Source organism: Pleuronectes platessa, chromosome 10 (assembly GCF_947347685.1).
Source record: "Pleuronectes platessa chromosome 10, fPlePla1.1, whole genome shotgun sequence".
In the NCBI taxonomy this organism is placed as follows: domain Eukaryota; kingdom Metazoa; phylum Chordata; class Actinopteri; order Pleuronectiformes; family Pleuronectidae; genus Pleuronectes; species Pleuronectes platessa.
In genome coordinates, this window is record NC_070635.1 from 3,584,834 (window position 1) to 3,596,720 (window position 11,887).

General features: G+C 45.7%; 1 protein-coding gene across 1 annotated transcript in view; it reads left to right on the plus strand.

Annotated features, from left to right (window-relative positions):
- The first annotated feature begins 137 nt into the window (after nucleotides 1–137).
- phf1 (PHD finger protein 1) overlaps nucleotides 138–11,887 on the plus strand; it is a 19,005-nt gene continuing 7,255 nt past the window's right edge. The window contains exons 1-10 of the mRNA XM_053432719.1: nucleotides 138–1,569; nucleotides 3,963–4,041; nucleotides 4,184–4,265; nucleotides 4,881–4,967; nucleotides 5,895–5,989; nucleotides 6,568–6,716; nucleotides 7,240–7,335; nucleotides 9,809–9,877; nucleotides 10,304–10,427; nucleotides 11,691–11,758. Coding sequence (XP_053288694.1) covers nucleotides 3,964–4,041; nucleotides 4,184–4,265; nucleotides 4,881–4,967; nucleotides 5,895–5,989; nucleotides 6,568–6,716; nucleotides 7,240–7,335; nucleotides 9,809–9,877; nucleotides 10,304–10,427; nucleotides 11,691–11,758 — 848 coding nt within the window. The 5' untranslated portion in view covers nucleotides 138–1,569; nucleotide 3,963. The remainder of the gene's footprint in view (nucleotides 1,570–3,962; nucleotides 4,042–4,183; nucleotides 4,266–4,880; nucleotides 4,968–5,894; nucleotides 5,990–6,567; nucleotides 6,717–7,239; nucleotides 7,336–9,808; nucleotides 9,878–10,303; nucleotides 10,428–11,690; nucleotides 11,759–11,887) is intronic.

The following is an 11,887-nucleotide window of genomic DNA, read 5'->3' on the forward strand; positions in this document are numbered from 1 at the left end:
GGGGGGGGGGGGGGGGGGGCTGATCACCAGGCCCCCGGCGCACCGCAGCTCTCCTGGGGGAGGGGGGGAGACGGGGCTGCAGGGGGGAGGCTGGCCTCGCGCACAGTTTTACGCACCTCACGCACGCGGCGGTCTGTCTGTCTGTCTGTCTGTCCTCAACCCTGCAGTGTGGTTTATAACATCTGTAAATGATTCAACCTAATCCAGACTGTAACCAGCACCCTGCAGATTAAACATTACACCGATGTTAAAGGAACCTGTTGCTTAAAGTGAAACGTCCACTCTGACATTAACCTTAACTTTAAACGCTATTTCGAGTTATATATATATATTTCACATATATCTTCATGCATATCTTGTTTATTGTATTTTAATCTATATCTGTTTTTGTACCTTTAAATATTTGTATTTTCCACATGAGTCTTTTGGATCAGCCTTGTGATCAAACCCATCCCTTTATACGTATTGTTTTTGAATGTGGCAGATACACTTTAAGATATTAATAAAAATCCTGATCTTGAACCATAAACAAAACATTTCACAAAAATATAGTTGTGTTTTGACCCCCCCAGGGCCACCGTATCAAGGCCTTATCCTGAGCTACAAGGATTCTAATCCTATTGTTTACTCCTGTACCAAACTTAATCTCCAGTTATGTCAACAGCACTTTAGAGATTTGTAACCCGGATGTCCCTTAGGTCACCAGGGATGAATACTACATTTCCCAGAATGCAACTTTCATCTTAGATACTCTTTAGAGACGTTTGTATTATTATGTGATGTAAGCTTCTTGTTTTTAAAACTGCAACCTGAAAAATAACCTTGATGAAATAATCCTCAGAGTTACTTCTCAACTGTGGGAAACTACACGAGATGAAGATGTTACACAACAACCGTTTTCACAAGCTGCAATTTTTCCTATATGTCGTCACTCTGTGGTGACAGGTGACAAAGTAAATGAAGAGGAAACTAAAACATTATTAATGAAACTTATCAAGTACAGATGATTTCATAATGGACGTCAGCGAACCAGATTCACGAGTTAGAAAATGATTTAAACTTCACATGTGTAGCTGAGATATAAGATATGGGATCAGATATCAGATAAGAATATCTCCTGGAAGAATCTTGGAGAATAAGTTTGTGCATTTGTGAAAATAGGAAATATTTACAGAGAAGATGATTCAGAGTCAAATTTAATGGGATGTTACCCTTGATAGCAAAGTAATGGTGACACATATATCACATATGTTATATCTCATATCATATCATAAATCGCATCAAATCTAATATCCCATCATTCCCTTCCGTTGCTTCTGTCTGTCAGGCTGACAGGGTGATGGCAGCACAGTGGTTGTGTAGTCCTTGTATTTGTACGCCGCCTAGCGGTGGCAGGTGGAAATGTGCACTGTTGAATGTGCCAGGGGCCATTTTGAACCACACGGCGGTGTCAGCCCACTGTTGACTGGTGAGAGGAGCGTGAGAGACACAAATAAACAAGAAGAGACACAAACTGTGGATTGTAAACAGCAAAGTCGTGGGCTGTATTGGACATAATTGCATTTTACTGTGAGTATAATGTAAATATACAAAGTCTATAATGTTTATAATATAATAATGTGTCATTGAGCAGCTTCGCCTAGATGTCTGACTTGGTTTAAAGAAGTTATTAGATCACCTGTAACTTGACAAACAGTCACAATGTGTATTGGTTTGTGTTTAACTGGGAATAGAAGTTTAGTTTGTGGTAAACGTGTTGTTGGATCAAAGTGGTGATGAGAGCCAGGCCTGTTCGGCATCACACATTCAGTCACACCCGGGATGTCCCGGGAGAAGTGGGGACACATCTGTCCTGCAGATGTGCTGCTTGTCCACTTTGCCCTGGAGACGCTTCTCCACACGTTCGCTCACAGTGGAGCCAAGAGTTTGAACATGTTGTAGTGACATCATTGGATGACTTAATGTCCTGTGATATTCTCTATGGTGTTAAATCTGCGTCTTTGAATCTGCATCTCTACTTTAAATCTGAATCTCTGCTTTGAATCTGCATCTATCCTTTAAATCATAATCTCGATTCTGCATATCTACTTTGAATCTGAATTTAAGAGAAACGTGGCGTTAGTTTAGAACAAGAACAGAACCAAGATGTTCACTTTATTGTCAAACATAGTAAACACAGAGTGATCTTGCGATGGTCTCTTTTATTTCTAGATCTGTACATGTGCACTAATCAATAATAAGGACAACATACGGTATTAGATCTTATGCAGGAAGTCAGTGTGCAACAACTGCCCCCCCTCCTCCCTCTCCTGATAAAGGCACGTTTAAACCACTGTTTGCTCAGGCGTCTCACTTGTAAAACTTTCCCTCCCTGGGTTTCCCTCTAAACTCCGCTGCTCCCTCTCGTTACAGGCCAATTAATGAGGCGGCTAAACTCACTAATTGGCCACCTAATTGGCCCCCGTAGCCGCGCGCGCGCTGCTCCCACAGGCTCCTCGAGCACCATCCATCCTTCTCTCCGATCCATCCATCCATCTCCCCCCCTCTGTCCTCCTCCGTCCTCCCGCTTCCCAGACATCACAATCCCACCTTGTCACAACGATTTAGGGTCAGCTCCTGCAGACAGGAGGGGGGGGGGGGGGCTGCTCCAGCCGCGGTTCCAGCCGTGCGCCCCGGCCGCCCTCCTCTCATCCTCCAGCACCTCCATCACTATCTCCCTCCCACTCTATCTCCGTGTTTTATGTCTGCGTCACAACAAGTCGAGAGGCGAGAGGGAGAGGGGGGTTTGGGGGGAGAGAGAGAGGCAGGGATGATGGCGTCTCTGGCGGCTTGATGCTGCTGCGCTGACAAACCCGCTTTAATAGCATAGGTGTCGGCGGAGAGGCGGGGTGCTGCTGGTGAGGGGGGGGGGGGGGGGGGACGGGGTGAGAGCCACAAGAGACGGGGACATGACGAAACAGCAGCGCGGAGGAGGACGGACAAACTAGGCTGAGAGACGGACGGACAGTCAGTCGCCTTTACCCCCTTTACCTCCTCCTCCTCCTCCTCCTCCCCCCCCTTCCTCCTCATCCTCCTCCTCCTCCTCCTCGCTGACGGCTTGACTGACACACACACACATGCACGCACGCACGCACGGCCGCTGGGCACATACATGCACATCATTCACTTTTCCCCCCCGGCTGCGCATCCTGGAGTAATTGGGCACTGGGAAGCTCCACGGCAGATGAGGGCGACGCATGTCCAGCCTGGCCCGGGAATCCGCGTGACCCCCGACGGATAGGAGTTCTCCACTTGACAGGTACCCTTCAACCCCCCCTGCACATTCTCATACCTGGCTGCTTCTCACAAAAGGCTGCACACATGCACTGTTATGCATCCTGCGTCTGTCTTGACTTGAGTGCATGTACTGGAACAAATGCTCAGCGTGCAGAGATAATGCCCCGCTCTGTCATTTCCATGCGGCTAATCAAGTTTTTAAGCTGTTGGGAGATGAGAGAAGCAGCAAAGTGCACGACTGAGGCTTCAAGTAGCTGCACGCTCATCTTTGTTCATTCAATCAAACTGTATTGCAGCAGAGCCCCCCGTTTGTGTGTGTGTGTGTGTGTGTGTGTGTGTGTTTCATGTGTGCAATAATCATTTGTCTTGCTCTCTGGTTGTGTACTCACTCTCATCTTTTACAGTGGTGGAAACAGGCTGTCGCTATGGTCTAAAAGGAGGAGGAGGAGGAGGAGGAGGAGGAGGAGGAGGAGGAGGAGGCGGTTGAGATTTTAACCCCTTTGCACCGAAGCTCGTCTGTCTGAGAGCCAGCTCCGAACGCCGGGGCCATAAACCCCCTCTGTCAGCAGCGGCAGCAAAGTATTCATCGAATAAATCGGATTTCCATTTCACATGAGCGCCGCTTTCTCCCTCTCTCTCTCTCTCTCTCTCTCTCTCTCTCTACCCCTCTCTGTCTCTCTCCTCAGGATGGGGGGAGTAAGTGAAGGAGATGATGTGTTGGCTCGATGGAGTGATGGACTACTGTACCTCGGCAATGTAAAAAGAGTAAGTGCATGGACGCGAGTGTGTGTGTGTGTGTGACAGAAAGAGACTTTTTGTGAGTCGCAGAGTGTGTTCACCTGGATTTCGAAGCGACTTCCATTTACTTTTTGTCAATCATCCCGCTCGCCTGCTATCTCCCCCTCAGGTCGACGGCGTCAAGCAATGCTGCCTGGTGAGATTTGAGGACAACTCCGAGTTCTGGGTGCTGAGAAAGGACATTCACTCGTGTAAGTGGAACTCTCCTCTTCTCCCCCCCCGCTCTCCCTCTCCCGTCAGCCAGAAGAGTAAACAGCTTCCTGTTGGGAGCACTTTGTGTTGCCTGTTGTTAAATAATGCTCCCGGCCCGAGGTTTTCCGAATCGCTGAGCTCACACCGAAAGCGGAAACTTTACCCGAGGAGCTGCAGAAACACTTTTTTTTCCCCAGATCTCTCCCGATGTTGAGCTTCAAACTTTTAACTCTACGTCGCACCTTTCATCTCAGGATCTTTGATTTGTCGTCTGAGAGGAGATAACAATCGAGTTCAAGGTTACGAGGGTTAGCCCCCGGGTGTAATTGGGGTATTAGAGTCTATTTATGAAGTTATTAGACTAGTGACTCCTGGGGGGAAATGGCGCCCTCCCACTCCACCTGACATCAAGGAGGAAGTTGGCCGCTTGTTAGGACCACACTGAATATCTGCCCATCAGATGAAGTGAAATCAGGAAAGGGTGCAGGAGACACTGAAATCAATGAGGTGGCAAGGAAGTGAATCAATATACATAAATTAATGCTGTTGACTGCTCTCTCTCTCTCTCTCTCTCCCTCTGTCGTCCTCTCTCTCTCTTTCTGCGTTTGCCTCAGTTGCCGCCGGAGTGGAAGAAGTTTGCTGTATCTGTGACGCTCCGCCTCTTAAAGAACCTCTCATAAATTGTCTGAAATGTCGCCACGGTAAGGAAGCACGCCTCATCACGCGCTGTCAGGGCGGTGGCTCTCCACCCGCTCCCGCACTGACCTTGAGGATTTGACATGGCGTGGTAAATAAGTGTTGCTCTTCTTTGAAAAAAAAAAAGAGGAAAACAACCACCACAGAAAAACCACATTTCATAAATGATAGATTCGAGTTGTTGCACCTGGATCCTGACTAGAATGAAAACGAATGAGGAGGCGGTGGAAGTTTGTTTGTGGACTTTGAGGTGATTTTGTTACAGATTTACAGATCATGTGCAGATATGTTTTTAATCACTTCTGCATGTTTGTGGATAATAACTTCTGTCTGATTACAAACAAACCAATTATCTAATTAGGAATGAGCCTCATCCCACATTAATAAGTGTAGCTGTTGGACATAAGACATAAGACGGGTTAATGACACAAACTTGGATTCGAAGTGAGCAGAGAGAGGTTTTCCCTCTTCAGCAGGTGTTTTAAAAACTGCTCTCTGGTTTCTCTTGTGTCATTTTGCATGATGATAAGCAAGAGTGTGTGTGTGTGTGTGTTTCTGGGGGGGGGGGGGGGTTAACAGTAACAGCCTGAATCATGATGAAATTAAATATCCTGATGTGCAAGATGGCAGAAGTTTTGCAGAACCCGCTCGGCTCCAGGATGCACAGAGCAGGAAATGGCAGCAGGAGTTTGCTCCGTCAGGCGACCACAGCTCCGTCACTTTGTTTTTGAGGAGAGAGAAAATCAAATAAAGCAGACAAACTTACTTCCCCCGCTCCCGGGATGTGAAAAAATATAGTAAAGTATTTTTGCATGTCGCTGAAACAACCCCAGCAGAGCGATAAAAAAAAACATGGAGCCATTATTGTCACTCAGCCTGTCTGTGTGGCAAACACGAATTAAACGCTCTGCCTCCTCCTCCTCCCATTACAGGTTATCATCCAGAGTGCCACACGCCAGCCATCGAACCGGAAGCTGACAGCGACTCGTGGATATGTCGGCAATGTGTCTTTGCAGTCGCAACCAAGGTCAGACCGCGAATCTCTCCGTCTCACACTCCGGGGAGGAAGAATAAACATTCAGTGTTGTAGTGTTGGAGAAATCCAGTCAAATGCATCAAGTGTGGCTGTCAGCACAGTGTTGTGTGTGGCAGGTATTGTGTGTATCTGAGGCCGGGACGCACTAATTCCCTCGGTATTGACTCCGAGTTCGGATGTTTCTACATTGGGTCCGAGAAATCGTGAACAGTCGATAGTGACGAGGATGAAAAAGAGCGAAGGAATTGATAGAAGTACATTTAAAGTCAATCAATCACATGTGCTCCAGTTCTGCAGATATGAGACGAGACCACGGTTAATTGTCAATCGCTCAATGTCCGTCTCTCGTTGTCCAGACTTCTGCTGCCTCGGTCACTGTCTCTCACCGCTGACCTGGAATGAAACCAGACGAATGGTTTCCTCTCCCGCTGAAGAAGGCGATCTGTCTTAGGACGTGGATTTGAGATGAGGCTGATTTGAGATGAGGCTGATTTGAGATGAGGCTGATTTGAGGGGACCCTGATTTGAGGGGACCCGTCACTTATGGCTCTGACATTGTGTGTTTTCAGAGAGGCGGGGCCCTGAAGCGGGGACGCTTCGCCCGGCTCATGCAGTTCATGAAGCTCCGACTCCCCTACCAGCTGTCGTCTCTGGACTGGGACCCGCAGCACCTGACCAATCAGCAGCAGTGTTACTGCTACTGTGCCGGACCTGGAGAGTGAGTGACGCTGCAGAGCTCCTTTTTTCCACGGGAGAGTTTTTTTTTTTTTCTCCGGGAACTTTTGATCTCATCTGTGTCAATGTCATCGTTTGGATTATGTGTGAATTGCATGCGGCGAATCAGACGTGTGTCGAGCGGCATTAGTGGGATTTCTTAGAGTTTGTTTTGACTTTGGTGGAATGATGTGTGAGCTGAATCAATCCTGTCCTGTCAGGAGGGATGTCAGTCAAAAGAAAAGTGCATCAAATTGTCTTTTTAAAGCATTTGCTGTTTTTCATACTTTTACTTCTTTGCATATCTTCTGCGAATGTCTACAAACTCCGCACATCTGGCGTCTAAAGCAGAATCAAACAAACTCCCATCTGCCACATCTGTATGAGTCGTCGATGCCTTGTGGGAGTTGACACCTGTAGACGCGTCTCAGCCGTCCTGAGTGACGAGTCGTCGGGAGACAGATGTTGGACGCGTTCTTTGATTCATCTGTTCTAAGTGTTCCTGTTGTTTTCTCGTTGCATCGCAGGTGGAACCTGAAGATGCTGCAGTGCGGAGGCTGTGGTCAGTGGTTCCACGAGGCCTGCACACAGTGTCTCACCAAGCCCTTACTGTATGGAGACAGGTGCGTTATCGAGCATCACTGGGAAAACTGCCCTTCTTTGCATCCGCGATTATAATTCTGTCATTCAGTCATTATAATAAACTTAAAGGTCTGGTTGGGAGTTACATAAATAAAACTACAGCTACCAAATTACACCAAGTCAAAGATAGCAGTTCCCTTAATATGCCCGATTATTGAAATTAAGGAGGAATTCTGGTATTCTGTAGGAAAATACAATTTACGGTTATTTCGCAATGTATAAGAAAATGACGATTAACCTCCTGGATCTGCTCTTTTGTTCTGATCCGCACAAAAATGTGATGAGTTTTTTCTTGGCTCATTTCCTGTCTTACCATCAAGTATCATAGTAATCTGTGGAGTGGTTTTTGTTTAATCCTGTTCACAAACAAACCAAACAATTGACAAATGGAGTTTGAGACTACAGATTGTAATATATAAAAATTATTGTAATTGTACAGGTGGCACAGCTTCTGTGGATCACCAGTAAAGACTCAGTCTGTACCGGAACAGACTGTGTCACTACAACCTGAGATGTATTAAGATAAGATAAGATTAGATAAGATTAGATAAGATAAGATAAGATAAGATGAGATAAGATAAAATGGATCCTTCTGCCTAGGATAAAAAATATATTTATATTTATTTAAATGTCATAATTCCTTGTTTCAAAAATCTTGTTTTGCTTTCTGTTTTAATTTAAAAAACAACACTTAGACATGAAATTATGTAAATCTTAGGGAACAGCCAGTAAAACCTTTGCCTGTTGAACTGAATCACTTTCCTCACAAGAGAATTCAATTTAAATGAACATGAAAACATTTAGGGAGAAAACATAGGAAATCAGTCTGTAGAGCAATTTTCACTCCTCTTTCCATTTGTACGTGTCAGTAGAAACGCAGACAGTGTATTCGTGAGCAGCCGAGATCAGCCGGTAATATCAGGATCTAATATTGGGTTTGTGTTTTTTAATGAATGTTAAAATCTGATATAAGAAGGGGAAATACAAAACAGAGAATATGAATATGCCAATAATTGAGGGAAGACATTTTCTCTGTAGACGAATGGTCTCAGTGGTGAAACTCACTCTGATCAAGATAATCAGTGGAAGACGTGTACATGACAGCCCCCCCCCCCCCCCCCCAGTCAGTTATCTGCTTTAATTCCTTTAAGACTAAATGATTAGTGCTCGTGTTAATGCACTCGCTGACTCGTCTTTCAAGGACAAGATCTCCGCTCGCGCTCGGAGCAGACGTGTCGCCTCTCCCACAAGTTTCTGATGCGATGCCGGGGGGGTGGTGGGAGTGGGGGGGGGGGGGGTTGATGCTCGAGGTGCTGGTGGCAGTGCAGTTAGACGGGGCTGCATCTCGTGCGTGTCATAAAATGTATCCATCCATTAAGTTATTATTGTCATTAACCATCTGCGTTAGCTGACTGGGATTTACACCCACGCTGACACTGTGTTATTGCCGAACCTGTCTGAGGAGGAGGAGGAGGAGGAGGAGGAGGGAGGAGGAGGAGGGGAGGTGGGGGGGATTAGATCTAGATTGACAGTCGGGGAGAGCGAGGCCCCGGACGAGTGCAACATCTGCCGAGCATGTGACGGAGGAAGAGTGAAGACGCAGTTCACAGTTGGAATAGTAAACACGTAGCGCCGCCATAACCGAGTCTGCACTTCATCTCTCCCAACGACCTTCTGCCAGCACGTGCACAGAGGAGGACAGACGCTGGGGGTGGGGGGGGGGGGGGGGGGGGGGGGGGGCTCAGGGTCGCCCAGTACACAGCGTTAGACCATCAGATAGACCTGTCCCTTCTTTCCCAGGCAGGCTGATTTATACGGCGACGAACACAGAGACAAGAGACATGTACGGATTCTTCAAGCGAAGTGAAATGGAGGAAGAACTTTGAGGCTTCTCGAGAAAGGGAGGAAAACCTATAGAGTAATATTCAATAGAGCGTAAACCTCAGATATCAGTCCTTTAAATATGGCTGATTTCTGTCATCATGATGCAGGAATTACTCTGTGAGAATATGTGAAAATATTAAACTTCCCTTTTCACAATGTTAAAGAAAGTGATAAAAGATTCCTGGATCAGCTCCTTTTGTCAAGATCCACAAACAAAAGTTCTCACACAAGCACATTGACGGAAAACACAATCGCAAAAGCCACACAATGGAAACACAACTGCAGTGTAAGTGAGCCACAATGGACGTTGACAGTGAAACGAGCAGAGTTACTCACTCGTCGTTTTCTGAAAACCAGGACTCTTAAAATGTGGTGCCTGTGTATTTTAGGGTTAGGGTTAGTATTTTAGTGTATTTTGGCTGCTCCAAGCAGTTGTACCCTATTTTCCGTTGAAGTACTTGTGTGAGACGTCTCGGGCAAAGTGTATACAAGTACACCGATGTTTCAAGGAAATGGGTTCAGTAGTTTTTGTGTAATCCTGCTTAAAGACATCCAGTGTTTCTGTTTCAGGTTCTATCAGTTCCAGTGCTCTGTGTGCACAAAGGGACCAGAGACCATTCAGAGACTACCCATGACCTGGTCAGTAACACAGACACCGACATTATAACCACAATCACTCATTTCACACTGTCGTTATCAGGTCTTATTTAGAGTTTAACACCATCTTCAGTATATTTCCATGTGTAGTTGGGTCCAAAACTCAAGAAATGGGACCTTTGAACCACAACGTAACAACAAACACTGATATTGCTCGATGTGAAACAATCTTTTTAGTTACTAAGATAGAGAAGCTGCATTCAGAAGTCTGAGTAAAGTCTGTACCCAACTCTTTACCCGCAGGTCGTGTCTGAAACGGCTTTAGTTAGTTACTTTGCTCTGGATAAGGAAACAATGATTTCTCGTTAGCGCAAAGCCAGATTTTGGAAATATGAACTATTCTGATATTTCTGTATTTAACCTGCTCAGGATCTAAATTCTCACCTCTCTCTCTCTCTCTGAATGCAGGGTGGACTTGGCTCACTTAGTGCTCTACCATCTCTCGCTGTGCTGCAAGAGGAAATACTTTGATTTCGACCATGAAATCCTGTCCTTCACCAACGAGAACTGGGACTCGCTGCTCCTGGGCGCGGTATTGATATTTCCCCCGTTTAAGCACCATGATGCAATCGTGTGAAATGCCGCCAGCCTTCATGCATTTGAGACATAAAGCCTCTTAACCACCGTTAAAGTAAAATGTAATGATAAATAACAGTGTGACCTCTACATTGGCTCAAGGGGGAATAACTCATTAGCTTTAGTTGAATATTTCAACCATGTTTGATTAGTCTGAGTTGGCTGTTTCAACTGTTTATCCAATAGTTTCACCAATAATTCAATTATGAATCCATTACCTTTTCTATGGGGAAGTGCTAGCTCCACTTAAAAGGAGAAAATACGTAATATTACGAAACTAAAGTCAGAATTTAGGCTACATGTCGTTTTAGAGGGTTAATATCAGTAACACTTTAGTATAAGTTTCACATATAATAAAGTTATGTAATCTTTTTGCTCATCAGCTCCATATTATCATCAGGATCAGGTATTTTAAAGGATTGTGAAAGAAACTTTTTGGCTCCTGAAAAAAGATAATTAGAAGAAGAGAAGGAGATGAGAGCAGCTCAGAATCCACGTTCCAACTCTGTAGAGCCTGTTTGGGATAAACTAGAACCTGGATCCGCCCGCTGATCTGGATTAACACCACAATGCAATGGGGTCTTCCCTGACCCTTGAGCATCCTTTCACCAAGTTCTGTGGAAATCCATCCAGTAGTTTTTACGTAACAAACTAACCCAGTAGATGTCTCCAGCACGGGTTCTCAGATAAATACATTATATAAAGATCTGTTGATTTAGTTTTATTATCCATCATTATGAGCTCCTTCCACGATATTAAAGGGTTAAAAGAAAGTTCCCCTGGTTGATAATCGCTGATCTGGGACATTATGACCAATATTTGCAAAAATGATAATTTGGACACATCTTCAAACCCCAGGGATGAGGCTCAGAGTTATGAAGCCATATGGTTCTGAGTCTGAAGTTGTCCCACAGAAAATAAACAGGAAGATAAGTGTAGAGTTGACATCGGGGGGGGGGGGGGGGGGGGGGGGGCAGCAACATTTCCACGACATGTATATCTGATTGTTTCTGCTGTGAGCCCGTTTGAAAAGGCATTTTCTGCCCTGACTTCACATGACACGTCTCTCAGCCAAGTAGGTTCCCCTTTCAACGCTATTTCTGTCAGGGGCCGTGGATGAAAATGATTGTATGCACTGGAGCTCTTTGGTCTGATGGCTGTTCGCTGTGCAAACACAGCTCTGATTTCTCTCTTCTCTTTTCTCCCATCTGTCCTGCAGCTCTCTGACACGCCGAAGCAGGACCGCTGTCACAATCTCCTCAACGCGCTGAACTCCCACAAGGACAGGTGAGTCCCCGCATACGATGAGGAGAATAAACAGCCGCCACACACGGCTGGAGTGATGAGCAGCGCTCCCGTGAATACAGGCGGCTTCTCAAAGCGTAATGTCGGACATGCAGGTTTGAAATAAGCGAT